The 22,568-nt window shown below is 31.2% G+C and overlaps 1 protein-coding gene across 2 annotated transcripts in view; it reads left to right on the top strand.

Annotated features, from left to right (window-relative positions):
- The window catches only part of CHIC2 (cysteine rich hydrophobic domain 2), a 52,106-nt gene extending 29,920 nt beyond the window's left edge, over window positions 1-22,186 (top strand). The window contains exons 4-6 of one of the 2 annotated variants that reach the window (XM_077136883.1): window positions 17,017-17,073; window positions 17,240-17,299; window positions 20,793-22,186. In XM_077136883.1, coding sequence (XP_076992998.1) covers window positions 17,017-17,073; window positions 17,240-17,299; window positions 20,793-20,843 — 168 coding nt within the window. In that variant the 3' untranslated portion in view covers window positions 20,844-22,186. Of the gene's footprint in view, window positions 1-17,016; window positions 17,074-17,239; window positions 17,300-19,388; window positions 19,851-20,792 lie in introns of those variants that run through there. The other variant, XM_077136882.1, reaches the window with a different exon arrangement.
- The last annotated feature ends 382 nt before the right edge of the window (window positions 22,187-22,568 follow it).

Genomic DNA, 22,568 nt, shown 5'->3' with positions numbered 1-22,568 from the left:
TGATTGGGAAATTCAGTCCATTAACATTTAGTGTTATTACTGTTTGGGTAATACTTTCCTCTACCATTTTGCCTTTTGTATTGTATATATCATATCTAATTTTCCTTCTTTCTACACTCTTCTCCACATCTCTCTCTTCTGTCTTTTCATATCTGACTCTAGTGCTCCCTTTAGTATTTCTTGCAGAGCTGGTCTCTTGGTCAGAAATTCTCTCAGTGACTTTTTGTCTGAAAATGTTTTAATTTCTCCCTCATTTTTGAAGGACAATTTTGCTGGATATAGGAGTCTTGGTTGGCAGTTTTTCTGTTTTAGTAATTTAAATATATCATCCCACTGTCTTCTTGCCTCCATGGTTTCTGCTGAGAAATCTACACATAGTCTTATTGAGTTTCCCTTGTATGTGATGGATTATTTTTCTCTTGTGATGGATTGTTTTTCTCTTGCTACTTTCAAGATCCTCTCTTTCTCTTTGTCCTCTGACATTCTAACTAGTAAGTGTCTTGGAGAACCCCTATTTGGATCTGTTCTCTCTGGGGTGCACTGCACTTCTTGGATCTGTAAGTTTAGGTCTTTCATAAGAGTTGGGAAATTTTCAGTGATAATTTCTTCCATTAGTTTTTCTCCTCCTTTTCCCTTCTCTTCTCCTTCTGGTACACCCACAACACGTGTATTTGTGCGCTTCATATTATCATTCACTTCCCTGAGCCCCTGCTCAAATTTTTCCATTCTTTTCCCTATAGTTTCTGTTTCTTTTTGGATTTCAGATGTTCCATCCTCCAGTTCACTAATTCTAACCTCTGTCTCTTGAAATCTACCATTGTAGGTTTCCATTTTTTTTCATCTCTTCTACTGTAACTTTCATTCCCATAAATTCTGTAGTTTTGTGTGATTTTGAATAAAGCTGCTTTCTAAACATTCACATGCATGTTTTTGTGTGAACATAAGTTTTTATTTTTAGGTGTGAGATTTCTGGGTCACATGGTAACTGTATGTTTAATTCCAACCAGCAATGTATGAGGGTTCCCGTGCTTACCATCTTTGCCTAGACTGGATATTATCAGTTTTAAAAGTTTAGTTATTCTAATAAATATGTAGTAGCAATTCATAGTGATTTTAATTTACTTTTCCCTCATGACTGATAATATTGAAAACCATTTCATATGCTGATTTAGCATTTGTACATCTTTGTTAAAGTACTTATTGAAATCTTTTGCTTATTTCAAAAAGTGGGCTGTTTTCTTACTGAATTTTGAGAGTTCTTTATATATTTTGTATGTTATTTTTCAGATACGTGACTTAAAAATATTTTTTTCCAGTTTGTAACTTGTCTTTTCTTCTCTTAATAAAAATCATAGACCTGTCCACCAAAAAAGAGTTCTTATCTTTTTGTATATCAAAAGTTTTTTATTTTGATGAAGTCTAATTTATGGAATTTTTAAAATGGATTGTGCTTTTGATGTCATATCTAAGAACTCTTTGACTAAATCTGGATCCCAAAGATTTTCTCCCATGTTTTTTTCTCCATTTTCTAGTTGGTCCATGATTCAATTTAAGTCAGTTTTTGTATAGATGTGAGGTCTAGGTAAAAGGTCATTTTTTGGTGTATGGTTGTCCATGTTTTATAGTAACTTTTGTTGAGAAGACTCTCCTTTCTCCACTGAATTGCCATAGTACATTGTCAAAAATGAATTCACCGTTTTTGTGTTGAGCTATTTTTGGCCTCTTTATCCTGTTCTGTTGATATCCCTGTCTATCTTGATCCTAATACCACACTGTCTTGAATACTATAGCTTTATAGTAAGTCTTGAGATCAGGTTGGATGAGTCTTCCAACTTTTTTCTTCTTTTTCAAGATTATTTCGGCTATTCTAATTCTTTCACCTTTCTGTGTACATTTTAGAACTACCTTGTCAGTATTTATAGAAAAATTGCCAGGATTTTGATTGCGATTGCTTTAAACCTGTAGATCAGTTTGGGGAAAATTGACATCTTAACTTTAATCTTCCAACTGTGCATGTGGCATACGTTTCTACTTATTTAGGTCTCCTTTGATTTGTTTCATTAGTGTTTTATAGTATTTAGCATGGTATACAGTTCCTGCACATACTTTGTTAGCTTTATACCTAAATATTTCATTGTTTGGTGTTATTGTACATGGTTTTTAAATTTCTTTTTCCAGTTCGTGTCTAATACATAAAAATGCAGTCGATTTTTTATATTGACATTTTCTCCTGCAGCCTTGACAAAATCACTTATTATATTCTAGGACAGTTTTTGTAGATTCCATGAATCTACATAGATAAATATGTTGTTCGAGAATAGTGGCAGTTTTATTTCCTGGCCAATCTATATACCTTTTATTTCTTTTTTCTCAGCTTTTTCCCTTGGGTTGAACTTTCAGTGCAGTATTGAATAGTAGCCATGAGAGTAGACTCCCTGACTCATTTCTGATTTCCTTTGTTATTTTTCTGTTTTCAATTTTATTGGTTTTTGCTCTTGATATTTCCTTCTGTTTACTTTGGATTTAATTTACTCTTTATTTAGGTTCTTAGAGAGGAGTCAGATGCCATTGATTTGAGATCTTTCTTTCTGATGAATCATTTAATGTTAAATGTTTCCCTCTAAGCACTGCTTTGACTGCATCCTACAAATTTTAATGTTGTATTTTAATTTTCATTCTGCCCAAAGTATTCTAATTTTTCTTGAGACTTTGACTTACGAGTTAAGAAATATGTTTAGTTTACAACTATTTAGGTACTTTCTAGATACCTTTCTTAGATTAATCTTTCTAAAATCAAATTAAACTGATTTCTAGTTTAATTCTGTTTTTTTGTTGGAGAAAGATATGTGGTGCGATTTCAGATATCTTGTGTATTTAGTCTTAGTTTATGACCTTGAATGTGGTCTATCTTGGTGGCATCTGTTAAATTCTTATTTATTTGAAAACAGCTTTATTGAGGTATAATTTGTCATGCAGTAAATTGCACATATTTAAAGTGCACCACTTGATAAGTTTTGTGTGTGCGTACACATATATATACATGTACAGATCAAGATAGCAAACACATTCCTGTCACCACCAAAAGTTTCCTTATGCCTCTTTGGAATTTCTGCCCTCTTTCCCCCACCCCCCACCAGGTGATCTGCCTATGGCATTGTAGATTAGTTTGTATTTGTAGATTAGTTTGTATTTTCTAGATTTTGTAAAGAATCATATAGTATCTATTCTTTTTTTGTCTTCATTTACTCCTAATTATTTTGAGATTCATCTGTGTTTTTTGAATCAGTAGTTCATTCTCTTTTATTGATAAATAGTATTCTTTTATATGGATATGTCATATTTGTTTATCCCTATATATGTTGATGGAGGTTTGAGTTTTTTCAATTTGGATCTATTATAAATAAAGTTGCAATTGGTACTTTTATGAGTCTTTATATAGATGTATACATTATTTTCTCTTGGGTAAATTCCTAAAGTGGGCTGGCTTAATCATAGGGTACAAGTATGCTTAATTTTTTAAGAAACTGACAAGCTGTTTTCCAGAGTGGTATTGATATTATTTTAGATACCAGCAACGTGTGATAGAGTCTTATTTGTCACGTTCTTTACCAACATTTGATATGGTCAGTTTTTGAAGTTTTAACCATTCTAACAGATGTATAGTGTTATCGTTGTGGTTTTAATTTGCATATCCCTAATGGTTAATAATTTTGAGTATCTTTTCAAAAAATGGCTTATTTGCCATTTATATATCATCTTTGGTAAAATGTCTTTTTCAGATTTTTGCGTTTTTTTCCTTTGCATGGGCAGGCACCGGCAATCGAACCCGAGTCTCCAGCATGGCAGGTGAGAATTCTGTCACTGAGCCACCATAGCACTGGCAATTTTTGCCATTTCTTAAATTGAGTTCTTTTTGTTGAGTTTTGAGAACTCTTTATATATTCTTGATATAAGCTTTTTATCAAGTATATGTTTAACAAAGAGTCTTCTCAGTCAGTGGTTTGTCTTTTCATTTCCTTAACGGCCCTAATAGTCTTTTCAAGAGCAGAAATTTTTGTTTTTAATGAAGTCCAATTTATCTATTTGTTCTTTTATGGATGTACTTTTAGTGTTTTATCCAGTAATTCTTTTCCTAAGCCCAGGTGATAAAGACTTTATCTTATGCTTTCTTCTGTAAGCTTTGTAGTTTTAAATTTTATGTTTAGGTTCATGATCCATTTTGAGTTAATTTTTTTATATCATACAATGTTTGGATTGAATTTCATTTTTTTGCATGCAAATATCCAATTAATTGCCCCAGTACATTTGTTATAAAGACTGCCTTTCATTGAATTACCTTTGTTGCACATCAGTTGTCCTTAAATGTGTGGGTCTGTTTCTTGACTCTATTCTGTTCCATGGATCTGTTTGTCTGCTTTGAGGCCAGTACCATACAGTAGTGAGTTCCATAGCTTCATAAATCTTGAAATCAGGTACTATTTATTCTCCAGCTCTGCACTTCTTTTTCAAAGTTGTTTTTGCTTTTCTAGGTTATTTGTATTCCATGTGAATTGTACTATCAGCTTATCAGTTTCTACCAAAAAAAAAAAAATCTCACTGGGTTTTGGTTTGAATTGCATCGAATCTGTTGATCATTTTGGGGAAATTTGTATCTTAAAAACATTTAATCTTCTGACCTATGAGCATGGTATCTTTCTCCATTTACCTCCGGCTTTTAAAATTTTTACAAATAATATTTGTAGTTTTTAGTGTACAGTTCTTGTATGTGTCTTTTGTCAGATTTATCCATTAGTGTTTTGTGTACTATTTTAAGTAGTATGTATATTTTTTATTGAGATTTTTGCCTTGCTGGTGGATAACTTTGCTAAATTCTCCTATTAGTTCTAGGACCTCTTTTATATATAGAGACCATTGGATTTTCTTTGTAGATGTTCATGTCATCTGTACATAAAGACAGTTTTTCCTTCTCCATTTATAATCTGGTTTCTTTTTATTTCTTTTCTTTGCCTTATTGCACTGGTTAGAATCTTCAAAAAAAATGTTGATTATAGTAATGAAACATCCTTGTGTTTTTCCTGATCTTAGGAAGAAAGCCTTCAGACTTTCATCACTAAGGATTGTAGTTGTAGGATTTTTTGTAAATAGCCTACTATTTTATTCTACTAGGTTGCTGAGAGTTTGTCTCAGGAATAGATGCTAGATTTTGTCAAATGCTCTTTCTGCCTCTAAAGAGTTGCTTGTACTTTTTTTTTTTTTTGTCTTTTAAGTTTGGAATATGTTAAATTACATTGTTTTTTTTTGCCTCATGTATTTAGGGCCCCTTGGTTAGGTACATAAATATTTATTATTGTGTTTCTTCTTGGTAGATTGCTCCTTTTATTACACACTTCACTTTCAATGTATTTGTGTCGTAAGTTCTAAAGTGAATCTCTTGTAGACAGCATATGGTTAGATCATACTTATTTATCCATTCTGCCGATCTTTGTCTTTTGATTTGGAGTTTAATCTATAACATTCAGTGCTATTGTAAAAGCAGTACTTAATTCAACCATTTTATCCTTTGGGTTTTATATGCCATATCTTTTTTTGTTTACTCTTTAAGATACTGTTGCTGTTAATTTTCATTTCTACACTATTCCAAGGCTCTCTCTCCTTTTCCTTTCAGTCTGCAAACCCCCCTTTATTATTTCTTGTAGGGCAGATTTGTTGCTGACAGAATTTCTCAGGTTGTGTTTATCTGTGAATTTTAAATCCTCCCTCATTCTTTTTAATTGTGAAATATATATTCAAAGAAGCAATAATTTTCAAAGTACATTTTAAAAGTAATTACAGAACAGATTTCAAAGTTTAGTATGGGTTACCACTCCACATTTTCGGCTTTTTCCTTCTAGCTGCTTCAAAACACTTGGAAGTTAGAGAAATATCATTATAGTGATTCAGCAGTCATACTTGTTTGCTAAATCCTATTTGCTCTGTTATAACTCCTCCTACTCCTTTGATCCTATTCCCAATCTTTAGGGGTCTTTGGGCAATACCCATTCTAAATTCTCATGTTGAAAAGGGATGCCAACAATATAGGATAGGGGAGAGAATTAGTTTGTATTCTTGGAGAGGCTGCCCATTCTGGGTTTCAGGACTTACCTGACCTAGCAAGCCTCTGGAGGTTTCAGGAAAGTAAACTTAGTACATGAAACTTCTGTAGAGTCTCATTTAGAGCCCTAGGTGTTCTTTAGGGTTAATGGGAATGAGGGGGTATGACAAAACATGGCAATTAGCAAAATCTAGCTAAAGCTTGCATAAGAGAGGTTTCCTGGAAGCAACTGTTAGACATAATATAGCTGATCTGTTCCTTTTTATTATTCTACTGTATATATATAAATCACAATTTGTTCATCCTTCCAACTCTTTTTTTCTACTTACATCTTTTTTAATTTGTTTATTTATTAAACATAACATACAAACATTCTTACCATATGATCATTCCATTCTTGATATATAATCAATAACACAGTATAATCACATAGTTGTATATTCATCATCATGATCATTTCTTAGAACATTTGCATCAATTCAGAAAAAGAAATAAAAAGAAAACAGAAAAAAATTCATACGTACCATACCCCTTACCCCTCCCTTTTATTGATCAGTAGCATTTCAATCTACTAAATTTATTTTAACATTTGTTCTCCCTATTATTTATTTATTTTTAATCTGTGTTTTTTACTCATCTGTTGATAAGGTAGATAAAAGGAGCATTAAATTTTTGAATGTTAAATCAACTTTGTATTCCTGAGATAAACCCCACTTGGTCATGTTTATTTTTCTTTTTGTATTTTGTTGGATTTAATAGACAACAAAAACAAACTAAAGGTTTGTTTTGAAGTTTTTTATCAATGTTTTTCAGGGATGTTTTTCCTTAGTCATCTTTTCTCATAATTTCTTTGGTTTTGATATCAGGGTAGTGCTGGCTCCATTAAATGAGTAGGGAAATGTTCTCTTCAATTTTCTAGAAGAGTTTGTGCAGAATATGTGTTATTTCTTTTCTAAAGTTTGGTAGAATTCTTTAAAATTGTCTTTCAACTCACTGATATTCTTTCATTTATTTTAAAATTTCTTTGTAGTTTTCATTTTGAATGGTTTCTTTAGCTATGTCTTCAAATTCACTGATCTTTTCTGCAATGTCTGATCTGCCTTTAATCCTATCAGGCTTAGACAGTCAGCACGGGAATAGTAGACTGGAATTTGGAGACATGTTCTTAGTATTGACTGTTGTAAACCATAAGGAAAACATCATTATTGTCAACAAAAATTGATGGCACATTCTTGACGTATAGGTACTGTGTTAGGTGCTGGATATGAAAAGGTGTATGCCAATGCTCTCTTCAAAGAGCAAATAGTCTGATTGGAGAATTGGCTAGGTGAGTGTAGAAATAATATGTTTGTAAGTCCTTCTCAGATTTTTCATGAAGTAGCAGTAACAAAAGGGAATAAATATATATCTTTAAGGTCTTAAAATATGAAGTAGCCCGCCTACAATCACAAAATGTATTTGAAGTCTTATGATATATCTCAAACACATATGCATTATCCATTCATAATATATACATGAATCTATCATATGTTGCAATAGAAAATATTTGAAATGATTTATCAGTGAGTGAAGTTAATGTTCTAGAAAGACAGGCATATTTATCCTCTGGGTTTAGCTGTTGTTTCTTTATGCTGTGAGTGTGCCATTCTCTGGAAGCTATTTATTCATTAATTCAGTAAATATTTCTGAAGTGGCATTGTGGGCTTGACCCATTTTGGATGCTGGGGTTTGTGGTCAGCAACATAGACAAGTAAGGCAATTCCTCTTGTGGTTTTAAAAGGTAACAGAAAGCAAGAAAATAATACAATGAATCATTTCAAATATTGATAAGTGCTTTGAAGGCAATAAAACTGTAACAGCTAGCCTTTTGGTAAGTTGTCAGTATCTGAGGAATCTCTCCTATGAATAAAATGTTTCAGCTTTATTAAATAAGCTTTATGACATTTATTTTGTAAAAGTTTATACTTTGCTTCTTGGCTGTGCCCGCATTGTAGTATTATAGCTTAGAAAATTGATTCCAGGAAATGAACTCTGTCTACCTGTGTGTTCTTTCATCTTGGTTCATTTTTTGAAGAATGAGTTTTAATTTTACTGCATGTTGGATTATAGTACTTTTTGTTTTGTTTTGTTTTTCTATCTTTAAGTAACTTAATTTTGGTCTTCTGAGATTTTACACATATATATCCTATCTGAGCCTTAGTGACTTTATAGGCTGTTTATATGTGTTCTCAGGCTTTATCTTTTCTGACTGGAAAATCCTAGTTCTTAGTCTTATAATTTACTAGCTTCTTAATCTTGTTAGTTGTATTACCCTCTCTTTTAGTGCTTTAATCTCTCTGTTAACATATGTTGACTAGAATTGTGTAGCTGTCTTTGCTACATATGGATCTGTTGTAAATACTGTGTATTTCCATTCCTCTTATACTCTTATTTGGTATTTTTTACTGTATTAAGGAATCATTTGCCTAGAAGTAGGGAAGAAGCCTGCAGCATGCAGTGGCAGAACTTGTATTTTGGAGCTAGAAATAACTGGTTTTGTAATATGGCATTTACTCTGCACCACTGGGATCACACTGTCAGAAACTCAGTTTTTCCGTCTCTAAAATGATGTTAACCCCTTCCTTGTAGTATTGTTTCAAGAATTAAAGCATGTGCATGTAGAATATTTAGTATAGTATTTTGCCTATGGTAGGTATTTTGTTAATTGCAGTTACTGTTATTATCATTTCATTATTATTCCCCAATGTCTGTCTTGTTAACTACTTTATCCTTAGTACCTCTCACAGTGCCTGGCATATCTCTCACAGTGCCTGGCATATAGTTGGTGTTCAGTAAATATTTGTTGAATTATTGTCTTCTTTGGTCATTAAAATCTTTGCTAGTTAGTTCATAATGTTTTGAAAGAAAGCAATCCTTACTATTCATAAATAGATCCCTTGATAAATAAAGACATCTTTCCTTTTAGAGCAAATAGACGTTTTTCTGCAGGGGTAGTGTGATAAAGTATAAAAGATAGGAAAGCATTGTTTGAAGCTGAGTAACATTGAGACAATCCCTTAAAACCTTTCTGTGCCTAAATTTTCCCCCCTTTTAATCTGAAGAAAGGAGGAACTGATTTCTCAGGTACTTTTCAGTTCTAAAAATCTGCCTTTGAAAATTGTGCTTAGTAGGCCTACAAAACTGTCTGTATTTCTAAGTTTTAAGTAAAGAAGTTCTCAATGATGCTTTGTATTTCAAACATTTTTTAGGAAAATATTTTCAAATACACTTTTCTTATTTTTTGTTTCTTTGAGATTTATTTTTAAACAACTGCCATTTACTTTTTGAAACATTGACTAAAAGAACCTTTATTTTTTCTTTTAAAGTGTTTCATATATATACAAATAAACATAAATCCAGTTTAACTATCTTTCACTTCAAGTTCTAGTATACTTAAATTTATTTCCAAATATTTTTCTCTTCAACCTCAAGTTTATGCAATAACTATAAGTTACTTTTGTTAGTGTATAGTAGGTGTTGAGAATCCAAATGGAAGAGGTCAGGAATAGAGATTTTTTTTTAGTGGAAATGGAACCTTGAAAGACTTAAATCCAAGGGAAAAGTGAACCTGGATCTTCCTTCTCAAAAGAGAGGGAAGGAATTGAGATTTTTATGTGAGGGTTCTGATTTTATCCTACCTTGGCATGAATCATAAATTGAACGCTGTTTGTATATGGGAAATACTTGAAATATACTTTACTTGGTTATACTGAAGGTATTAAAAGTTATCCAGAACTTTCAAAGGCTGAATTTCTTCTATCTTTGGTACTTGAGAATTTGTGGTCAGTAACTCTCATAAATGAAATGTATTATTATGACAGCCATTATTATTGATTGAAATGTAGAAAATAAATTCTAATTTTTTATTAGAATGTTAGCCAGTTTATTTCTGTAGCTATAACAAATAATTATAATGCCTTTTGTATATGTTCTTAGGATTTCCAAATTATTTTAATATATTAACCTTACTTGGCAAAAGTCTTTTTATTTGCTAGTATCTATAGTAGAAATGCTGCCATTTTAGAAGCCTTTGTGAAAAAAAAAACAAAAACCCTTTGTGTATTTCCACTCCTCCCTCCACCCTTACCCCTTCCCCATTACTTTTACTTTATGTAAAGAATTATACTATTCTTTGCTTGTTTGAAGGGAAAAGATGATGTGATAATTTGTTTTGTTTGAAATTTCTTGGTTTTATTTCACATTTGAAATTGTGTTAACTCCTTCATTGTGTTCTTCTTAACTCCTAATATTGTATTCTTTTTTGTGTTTATACCTTGAGTAGAGGAATTTTTGCTGATCCCAGGTGGAAGGACCCCTGGGTGTAAAGTTCGAAGATCTGGGTTTGAATCCTGTCATTACTTTTACTGGATATTTTTACTGTGGACAAACCATTCAACTTCTGTAAGCAAGTGTCCTGAATCTATAAAATAGAAATATACCTCAGATCATGTTTTATTGCATGAGACAAGGTATAAACAAGAATACAATACATTTGGATACATTTCTTTGAAACTACAAAATTGAATAGAATGGAAATTTCTCAGAACTTAGATCCATAGACTATTAGAGATGGAGAAAAAAAAAGTAGCTTCAGAGTAAGTTGGTTGTTCAGTCTGAAAGCCTGGCTAGTGGTTTAAATGCCTTGTATGTCATAGACATGTTATTTGCCTCAGGATAATAAATAACCTTATCAAAAATTACAATTTCTACTTTGCTCATAGTTCTGTTATTTAATGGGAAGACCATGAGGTTGAAGGCCATTTATATAATCCTGGGTTCAAATCTTAGCTCTACCATTTCTTCGTGTAGCTTTGTTTAAATTTCCTAACCTCTCTAAGCCTTGAAAGTAATACAAGCTGTGTATTAGGTTCTTTTTTGTATTCCCAAGTGCGAATGGATAAAACACAAGTTTTTCTTTCACCTTTTTTCATAAATATCTTTTGGCCATGGGACATGTAAAGGGAATGGAGCTCTCACTTGGGTTCTGAGGCTCTGATTTTGTGAAGATTAAGTAAGGTAACAAAAGGGATACACCTTAGCATGGGGCCAGACCCAAAGTGAGGTTCTGCATATGTTACTTCCTTACCCTTTCTTGTTTCTTAAGTTTTCTATTACAATTAATCAGCAGATTTTTTTTCCTACCTATTCATCCTAAACAGCAATTCTTCATCTTGTAATTAATGTAAATTTTTAAATCTCTGATAGTATAACTTTTTATTTTATTAGTTTAGTGAAATTCATTTGTTTTATGGAGTTTTTCTAATATCAGTGGAAATGCAGTTTTAGTTGTTTTGATGCTACCAATATTTTGTGAAATCTTATCAGAAGTGAGGGTGGTAACCCACTTAACATTGTGTTGCATTTTATGTGTGCCTATTTATTTGGCTGTTTTCTTTTTCAGGAGAGAGCCAATAGCTTTCATCATTCAAAAAGTAATCAGTATAACAAAAAAGTTAAGAAATCGGTAACTTATGTCTTAAACTCTTGATGAAATTCTATTTCTCCATACCTTAGCAGTACTAAGAGGGTATTTTTGATACACAAAATATTTGCAGTTGTTAAGTTTATTTTCATCTAAAAGGAGTATTTTTAATAAAAGTACTATGATGGCTGCTCTGATATTTTGGTGGATGTTATAATATATGTGTTATTTAAAAGCTTGTGTTTATATAAAATTTTTGAAAGAAGCCTTTAAGTATAGGAAGGGAATTTGTTTTAAAATTTTTTAAGGAACTGATCCTTAAAAATCCTTCTAGTTTTTTTTTAGTGTATGTAGATTTTTCATGTATTATAATACTGAGATATACCATTGAATTTTCTGCATATCACCAGAATATAAAAATACCAATCCCAGATCAAAAAGAAGTTAATCAAATTATTTTCTTTTAAGTTAAAAGAATTCATTTAAAATTTTATATGATGCCATATAATAACTTATTACTAAAAACTTTTTTTGTTTCATTTATTTTGGCAATTTGAATTTAGATGTCAAAAGATAAGTATAGTTCTTATTTGAAAAATAATGATAATTAAAAAATAAGATGAATACATTCAAAGTATTTCTAGTTAAAGCTTAACTGATGCATTATAAATTTAGGAGATTAAAATTGAACATTTGAAATTGCACTGTGACGTTCTATGTGATTTTGTGAATAAACAATTAAAATAAATTTAAATTTGTAAGTTTAAATAACTGAACTTTCATAGTTATTAGTGAGATATTTTTGTTTGTATGTTCTGTTGGCATATTTTAGTGTCCTTATGTTTTAAAGACTTTAACAAAAATACAATTTCTTTAGGGAAGATTTAGAGAAACTTTATACGTCTTTTACATTCAACGTTTTTTCTTTGTGCTTTAAAAATCCATTACCTTTCCACTGATTTTGTTAGTAATAATAAAAGTGGTTCCAGAAAGTGAACCACTTTTTCAAATGATTGTGAAAAAATAAATCATTGATAATGAGTGTACTATCAAGTAATAGATGTAACAAAGTAGGGGATTATTTAAGATTTTCTAAATAATTCCTTGCTGTTTTGAAGGAGTTATTTATATCTCATAGCACGTAATTTGTTTTAAGAAAATAATTTTTTCCTTAGAAAGTTATGATATTTAGAAAAGATTACAAAAATACTTTATAAACATAAATTTTGAATTTTCAGGAAACCCTAATTTTGATGCTCAGTTTTAGGAATTTACTATTTCTAGTGCTTTATCTTTTTAATTGTAACTGAAATTTTTATTGTTTCATATTTATTTTACTATCATAAGCTTACCTTAGATCCTTTTTTTGGTAGTTGCTAGGGGTATAAGTCAAACCTAATATTAATTGCTAGATAATTAACTATTATCTAATTAGCCATTTTGTGAATTGTCCAGGCTTTTTTTTTTTTTTTTTTTTGCCATGGGCAAGTACTGGGAAATGAATATATATATTTTAACCTCTCCTGCAGTTTTTATATTTGGCCTTATTTGGGACTAAAATGCAATGCAAATAGAAGCAAAATTTATGTTCTTATGGTACTACTGCTTATTGTTCAAGTTAAGTCTATTTAGTAATTGAAAAAAACTAAAGTCTATTTAGTATTTAGTTTTTGAATCTTGGTAATTTTTTACTTTAACATAGCTGAAAGCCTATATTAGAATTAGCTGACCATTGAGGAAAATACAACACAACTTCCAATGTGTTGAAACGAAGAAATGTTGTTCATAGAAAAGGTCATTTAGAGTGAATCCTTAGATCAGGGCGATGGGTGGGAGTCCAGATGCTTGAAACTGTCCTCTTCCAGACCAGGTTAGTGACATAATGTCATTATTAAAGAAGAGTTGCTTTGTTTGCATGGTGTGAGTTGGTGGTCTTTTAATTAACGATGAGAATTCATGATAAAATTAGATTTCTTATTGATCATCTTAAGCAGAAGGACTGAGGATTCATTGGTAAAAAAATAACTAACCTGTCCTCTCACCCCCAGGGTGCAAGCACTGAAAAGGATTAAGGCCCACTGTAGGGAAGCTTGCACTGAAGCCTGCACTGCCCTTTCCCCTGTTCTTTCAGTTAAATAGAAGATTTTTAGTTCCCATGACTATCAATCTGGAGCTTTTTCACAAGCACTAAATTCTTTTAAGTAAATGTCTTATTTTTAAGTAAAAGTCTTATTTTTAGAAATTTACTGGCCTTGAGTACAGAAAGGTATTTTACTGGTATTTCATATTGACATATCCTATATATGTTATTTTTTATGATGCATATTAATTTGCTTTAACTTTTTGGAAAAATCTGGGAATCAATATAATAATTTAAAAATCAAAGAGATTTTTATGTGGTTATTTCTACTTGTCTAATAGTAACTATAGGGGTTGATAACACTGAGTCTTATTTCTTTATAAATAGCTATCTTCCAGCCCTGTGGACAAAAAAAAAATCTTAACTAAATTTCTAACTGACTGCAATTCTAATGTGATTTGTTTTTGTGTTTAAAAGCTTTTGAATAGCTGTTATAAATGCTGAAGGTGTCATATATTTTTTCAGTGTCTGTCAAATTGATATTGTATTTAATTGTGAAACTATATTTTGATTTTGTTAACTAAAAATAATTGCAGAGTATTAAATGTTCTCAGTAGTTAGAGCCTTTTTTTCCATTTAATTTGAGCTTTTGTTGTTACTAACAAATAATTTGTGGCACAGTTTCTTTTCTTTCTTTCTTTCTTTTTATTTAATGGCTGCTAGAATCTATATACTTGTCACCTTAGTGTGCTAGAAATGTTCCACTCAAATCAAGGGTTCCTTTCTGGTTTTGTATGTTCTCACCTGCTCCTCACTGTAAATCATTGAAATGTCAAGTGCAGTGATTAATTAAGCTGCACGTGCAAGTGCTTTTTTTTTTCACCTGTCAACCAGGAAAGAGGTCTCATAACAAGATTAGATGGTACTGTCTAAATCACAGCTTTTACTCCAGACTGTCAAGTACACAGAAATATTTTATATTTAGAGGTTTATTCAGAATATGGGCTGCCAGGGTTTGTTTGTTTGAAATATTTAAATATCATAAGATACATTTATTATAGCAAACCCTGTCATTAAACTCTTAATGGGGAGCAAAGAATAAGTTCGGAATTCCTACATAATAAATATTTTGGAATTTACAATTCATACTTTGTAATTATCTTTTAATCAAATACTGGTGGTTGATTTAAGTTATATTTTTAATTTTCTAAATGGTTATTCATATATATCATAATGAAATCTAGTTTCTTAGTATGGGTTTAACTTTGTAATGAAATAATTATGATGGTAACTACATTCTTTTTTATTTGAGTAATAAATATTTGTAGAATGTAATATTACATTTTTGGGTACTATTTTTATACATTAGTGTAAAACGATGACTTGGAAAGCTTATTCTTCCTATCCTAGCTAGTTCTTTTATACTCCCCCATCTCCCACCCCCAGCCATCAGTAAAAGTAAAACCTCGAATTGTATAGTAATCTTAATCTATTATTATAAGGTCCTAGGAAGGAAGATTACAAGGTAGATTCAGGTTTTGAATCAGTTTTGCCATTGGTTTAGCAGCGGGTGGGCAGGCAGATGCCTGCTCAGAGTAGAACCTATTGCCATTTTTCACCATTGATAGAGTAGCCTTTCAGAGTCAATGAGCTCTGTCAATGTGAGCTTGTCAAGGCTACAACTTCATAGACCTGAGAGGCGGTTTGAGAGGTCAGCCCTTTTCAGGTTTGCTGTGATGCAAATGAACTTTAATGCTTAAACAACTATTGGAATTTTTATGTCTGCTCCTTGTTCTTTTTTCTTCACAAAGTCATTGACGAGACATTCAGTGCTTTTTAAATTGGAAGTTGCATTGTGCTAAAGACCTAGTACAGATTTACGGAGGGCTGAAAGCAGTTAGATCATGTTCTTTTCATGGTGCGATTAGAATCAAATCGATTTCCCTACAGCCTTCAGCATTCAGATGGCAATTTTAACAAAGCTTGGGGGCTAGACAAGGGACAAAACGACTGAACTGAATGTTAATTACACTCTGCAGCCTTATTTTCTTTTGATTTGGGGCTGACTGGCAACTAAATTAACAAAAAGTGTGACCATAACTGCTGCCCTATTTTCATTTAAAAGGAGAGCTGCCTCTAAAAGGCTATCTTTACAAAGAAACAAATGAGGTCTGCTGATCATTGTTAACAAGGGCACTTTTTTTTTTTTCAAAATTCTTGCCAAAAAGACTGTTCAAAAAAAGTAATGTAATAAATTAGTCATTGGTGTATTATTACCCCAAAAGTTAATCTTCCAATTTTTATGACATAGTTTGGGAATATGTTAGGCAGTGATGGCAATTCAATTATGAATTATAATTGGCACCTGTGTGACAATGGAATATCTTTTGCATGTTTAACATAGAAAGGTAATATGGTAACTAGATTACAGTAGATACTTTAAATAAATATTAACATTTCATTATATAACATTAAACTATTCAAAATCAGCTTGATCCTAAGAATTTTTATTTTCTCCTAGATCATCCTTGGTTGACATGTAAATTTTCATATTTGATTATTAGATATTTCATATCTGTTTACAGTGTGCTGCATTAATAGTAATACATGCTTTTTTTTACCTCCCTTGTAAAGAAACTGCAACTGCACTAAGTTGCAGTTGATTCTTGTGGCAACACTGTCCTTTTTGCACCTGCAGCTGTGTCAGTCTCATCCTAACACCTGGCACCATGAATTATCTTCTCCTTTATTAATACTTCCAAGCAAGAAACAGTTCATGAGGCATAGTGTATATTGCAACAGTCAAGTGCTCTTAAATGGTAAATTTCTCAGTTGTTTCCTTAGATAGTAGTAGTGAATTGAGTTTGGTTTTACTGTCAGATGTAACTTTAAATGTAGGTTTAAATAAAACTTTGGGTCCTTCTAAAAAATCCATCTGTGGAGTCATAAATAGGCTAGCTTTTAAATTTGGACTTTATTTTAAAATATGATATGAAAATTAGTTTGATTTTATAACTAATCGTTTTTTCCCCCATTTATTAACTTTCAGTTATTTCCTTTTTTGAATTTGCTCTAAAGGTCATTTGTATTTTCTTAGCTAATATTTAAATAACCTTTGTTTTCAAATATTTGTATTACTATTTAAGTATTGCAAAAATATTTTGGAAAAAGGGATATAAATTTATATAATACGGTAGATGACATTACCTTTTTAGATTTTTTTTGATAGTTTAGCATCAAATGCTAGAACATTGGTAGTGTTACAGACCACCCTGTACTCAGTCACTGTCTTCTAACTTGCGCCTTTTCACACAAAAAGCAGCTGCAAAACAAAGTTTTTCTAAAACCACTCATGAGTAAACTTTTTTCTCATTTGTCTTCCAGACACGAAGATCGATTGAGAAGTTATTAGAATGGGAAAACAATAGGTTATACCACAAGGTGAGTACCACAGGGAGCAGCTTCGTACTGTTGGGGTCTGAATTGCACAGTATGGAAACAGATGCTTTTGTTGAACTAAAAATATGAAAGGTGGACAAATGGGTTAGTCAGTGTGCTGCAATAAAATGGAGCTCATTTTTCTTCTTTTGCTCTCCTACTTGTCTAGCTGTGCTTGCACTGGAGACTGAGCAAAAGGAAATGTGAAACGAATAACATGATGGAATATGTAAGTTAAAGGGCTGTTTTGTGAGTTTCTCTATTAAATGATCATTTATTTTGCTTCTGATCTTATTCTTTCCATGATTATTAATCAGCAAAGGTGTCAGGAGCTTAATCTCCTGAGTGCAAGGATTTTCTACGGTTCACAGATGCATGGTTTCATGTGCAAGAATGATTTATAAAGTTATGAATGACTTGAAAACAAGGCTTCACTGTGTACTGAAAAATAATAAATTAATTGCCAAGATAAAATAGCCTGAACATGTGTTGATGGAGTGTGAAATTTTAGATGCCGTATAAAGAATAACCTCAACTTTGGTTATGCTGCAAATCAGATATGGCTTTTTTTTTAATATAATGCTAATCAAATTTCTGAGTATGGAAGAAAACCTTTCAGCCAAGCTGTTACAGTTTAAGTAACCTTTAGCCTTTATAGATTTTTTTTTTGTTTACCCATACCTCAATGACCTTTAAAGAATCTTTCAAAATATTATTAGAATATTATTTTGTAAAAATGATCTTAAAAAAAAGCAGGTGATGATAGGATATTGTTCATCCTGTGTTTATTCTATAAGAGATAACAAATTTGATGTGTATACAATGAATTTTAGAACTGTTCAGTATTGGAATTAAATTTACCTAGCTGATTCTCTGCTTTAATAATTTTTATCCTTTTGAAAAATTCAGAGTACTTATTTGAGTTTGGGTGTTTCAATTTAAATATGGAATTAAAGGATCTAAGAAAGGGTTAATTGTTGAAAATTAAAGTCATAGCCTTTGAAATACCTGGCATAACATTTGTAACAAACTTTGTCTGTTCTTTGAAACAATATAGCCATCACAGACCTTATATACATATATATAAAGATTGATTAAAACAGTGTTTAAATAGTTGGGAATTATTGTAAAATCATTTTTCTCTGTTAGCATTTCCCCTTTCTTTCGTTATCGTACAGTCAAATCCCATTTCTAGCCTTGAACAAAAAAGACCTTTTAAAAAATAACTTTTTTTCATAGAATAGCTCTATTCATTGAACCGAATAATGTAGATTTTTTCATATCATTATTATCTTATATTGAACATGTTAATTTATGATGATGAGAAAGACATTTAAAAAGTACATCTGAATAAGTTGTTTTGAGATTGACCTATAAAAATGTTATTCTTGTATTTTCATCATAGATGCTGTAAGGATTTTTGTATGTATTTTGGGGGTAGGGATGGATACATAGGAGATTCAAAGGATTTTATGAAAAATATTTGCTGTATTTATAAATTCAGATGTTAAGCTTAAAAACTAAGGCTTTAAAAAGTTATGTTTAGCACATTTGTATACTTAATTTGGAACAAAATATAGTTATTCCCAGTGCCGTTAGTTATTTCCAGATAGAGCCATTTGAATGTCATTTGTTTGTAAAGTAGTCTCATTATATTCAGTTTTATTTTATGACATTCTTTTATTAACTAAAAAAAATTTATTAATCACCAAAAGCATTCTGATCTATGTGCTTTGTTTGTAAAATAGTTCCCTTTAATTTATCACTAAAATTTAGAATACTTTTCTTCTAAAGTCATTATATTATTTTTCACAGCATCATAGAAGATATCCATGGAGTAGTTAAAGAAAAACTATTTTGAAAATGCCTAAAAAATGAGTTTTTCAGGATTTTCTCAGAGTCTTTATATTTGGGTTACTTGACAGAAGGAAGAACTTAGTTTCAAAACTCCCTTTTAAAAGCTTTTTAAAAAGTTTAAATAGCAAATAATCTAGTAACAAGAGATTGTTCCTTTCATAATAAATTTGGGCTTCTTATTTATCTTGTGTCTTTGAGCTCAATTTTTCTGTGACTTTTATAATTTCATTTGTTAGTTAAAGGAAAGTCAGCCTTCTTAATTATATTGGAGACAGTCTAGAAAAAAATACCAATTTGTTAACCAACTTTTCTTTGTTCAGATATGATAGAGAGCTTAGTAGAAATGAGATGTGGCTACTTTCTTTGCATGGCTTCTGAAGGAAAAGTGTTTATAGGCTAGGTTTTTTTAAAACCTAATGGTAGTATTTCAAAAATAATCACAGATTGCCTTTATTTGACAGTATTTAGTATATACTTCAAAAGTGAACTGGAAGAGAAATATTTTAAGCCAGGTATATAAGCAAATCAAAAGCCAGGAGAACTGAAGAGTGAAAATGAAGCTTCCCACCTCACAGCATTGACTGTAGAATGTAGAAGAGTGTCCAAACCTGGAGGTCATATCAAAATGTCGATGTAAAAAACAATGAGTTCACCAAACATGAAAGCTGTTTAAATCAAATGATTCAAATCTAAGAATTTTTGTTTAGCAAGGGAAAGACTTAATTGTAATTAAGACCGTTCGAATTTGAAATAAAAATTAGTCCTGTTAACTTGTGTATTTCTGGGTTAATGTGTTTTGGTTTTGTTGGTTCTCCTTCAGATTCCTCTTAAAAGATCCTTTGAAACAAATTTTAACTTGTAGTTTTGCTAAACTAAGAGGATGAGGACTTCCTTTTTTTAATTGAGAGAAAGAAATAGTATCTTTTTTTTTTTTTTTTTTTTTTTTTTTAAAGGAAAGACAGAGAGAAGGAAGGAAGGATAGAAGGAAGGAAGGAAGGAAGAAAGGGAAACATCTTTTTAAACATTTTCTTGTTTTATTGTATTTTGTTTCTTTGTTTTTGTTACATGGGCTGGGGCCGGGAATCGAACCGAGGTCCTCCGGCATAGCAGGCAAGCACTTTGCCCGCTGAGCCACCGCGGCCCGCCCAAGAAATAGTATCTTTTATTGAGATATCATATATCCTGGCACAGTATGATGAAAACAGCTCTAGAACCTAGAGTAGATGCATGGATTTGGGTTGGGATGGAAGAGAGTAAGCCTGAAGAATTAAATATTGGGTCAGCTGCAGTACAAAGAGCAAAGCTTTGTAGTCAAGACAGTTCTTTGTTCAAATCCTCACTTCACAATCTAGAGTGTTAAACTTCTCTAATCATCAGTTTCCTCATTTGTAATATTGGAATGATACTCCTTACCTCATAGAAAAGATGTTAGGATTAAATGAGTTCCATATAGAATGAAACACTTGGCATGTGATTAGTTATAAGTAAATGCTAGCTCCCTTTTCTCACCTACCCTGTACATCCATCCAAGCTTGTCTCGTGTTTTAGGGATATTATCTGGAATACACCTCCACTCATCTTCCTAGACTTTAGTTATTTTATTGGTTTTCCTCTGCAGGCAGTGTAGAACTGAGATATCTTGTCTTTTTTTGGTAAAGGTCAACAAATATATAATATATATATTATAATAATAAGAATTCTCAATAATGGAGTTCTGGGTTATTAGGTAAATGTCTGTTTTAATAATGCAAAATCATTATGAAATGAGTGAATTTTCAAAATTTTAAAAAGTTATCGAATATAGTTGAAGTTTTGTTACAACAAAAGTATGTATAAATCTTAAAGCTTTTTTTCTCCTTCCACAGGTCATCCTCATAGAATTTTTACCAAAGACACCAATTTTTCGACCAGATTAGCATTTACTTTATTTATAGAGACTTTCCAAGTATGTTGTCTTTCCAATGGTGCCTTGCTTGGTGCTCTCCTGGTGGTGACATAACATGGGTTCTACGGAATCGTGTGTTGTTGTTTTTTTTTTAAACAATCGCATGTTCTAAGTGTGCATTTTTGTCAAACTTTCCAACAGTTATTTCATACAGATGTTTAATACTTAAGTTATTGTGCTCTTTTCTGTTATGTATTCTGATTTTCAAGGATTACTTTTTTGTATTATCAAAAAAAATACATTTGAACTTAGCCAAAAAAGTGGCCAGCCTTTTTTATTTTATCACCAAGGTACACATAGTCTTTTATTTATAAATTCCTTAACATAGAAAAACACCTCTGTCTCTGTTTATCTATTCTAGCAAACATGTTCTTTGTATTATTTTTCTTCCTTTTTAAATTTAACATAATCATCATTTTTAAACAATTTTTTTAGATTCTTTTGGAACCTCACATATCCTTTTTCATATACTTCCTCATGTTCTGTTTACACCAGAAATACCTGTAATCATTATGAAGACCTAGGGAACGTTTTGAGAATATTTCTGTCTTCAAAGGCAGGATCAAATAATTTTTATTAGAATAGAGGAAGCAATGAATGGTATGCATGCATCTAATGGTTACTAGAGCTCAAGATCACAAAAATATAGTAAAATCACAATCTGTATATTTTTGATCAAGTTGATATTAATAATGGCCTTACTTGGGTTATTTTTTATTGTTTGCCAAATCTTACATACAAAGCTATGGAAGTATCCTTTTAGAAATTCCTAGGAAAAATATTTCTCCCAATCTAATAAAATTGTAGAATGGATATAAGTTTCTGAAAACTCTTTGAAAGAAAGCAAAACATTGAGTTAAAAGTGAGCTGTTGTTCAATACCCCAGTGATGTTTAGACCAGATTATTAATAAGAAATGGAGAACATTTTAGTATATTTTTATCGGCTAGTTTGCTTTCTGTTAGGTTCTGTATACTTTTTTGACTGAGAGTGTGACATATAAGTTTGAATCAGGTCATATTGTTTCTTTTAAATACACACACACACACACTTTTTTTTCTCCTTTTGGTTGTACATATATTTTAAAAGTTTAAAAATTTCTAAATGTCCTATGTGTAAATTTTTATTTTTATAAACCTGAAATTATACAAACTTTAATGTATGTTAAGAACCTGTTCCATACGACTGTGGTATCGAGCAATAATGTGAATAACTTTTGAAATTATATAAACTATGCTTAGTACTTTGTATTAAGAGTTCGTACCACTATACAATACCTTTTTCCTTGTATTAAACCTTTTAAATACCAGTTTCATTAATTTATGTACCTGTATTTTTAAAAAGTATTTATTTGTACATCTCCAAAGTACTGTAATTCCATATAAATTTGAATAGTTGAATATCAGTATCCAAATCCTATATTAGACATTAGGAACTATCTTAAAAACTAGATTTTTTTTTTTTGTCTGAGAATGATTGTTTCCATTGTCCCCCAATCAATTAATAACTTGAATTTACTGAACACATTCCTATGAAGAACTCAAAGTACAAAGAATTCAGTCACTCCTCACTTTAACTCATGTTTAGGGGTGTGTGCTACCCCCTTAAAGTATCATACATCAAAGGTAATGCTATTCCCACAACTTAATAGTCCTCTGTGGTTTCAGTGTGAAAAATTACTGTGTGGAGAATGCTGA

This window comes from Tamandua tetradactyla, chromosome 19 (genome assembly GCF_023851605.1).
Source record: "Tamandua tetradactyla isolate mTamTet1 chromosome 19, mTamTet1.pri, whole genome shotgun sequence".
NCBI classification, from domain to species: Eukaryota; Metazoa; Chordata; class Mammalia; order Pilosa; family Myrmecophagidae; genus Tamandua; species Tamandua tetradactyla.
Note: the sequence above shows the minus strand (reverse complement) of the source record. Positions and strands in the feature narration are given on the sequence as shown.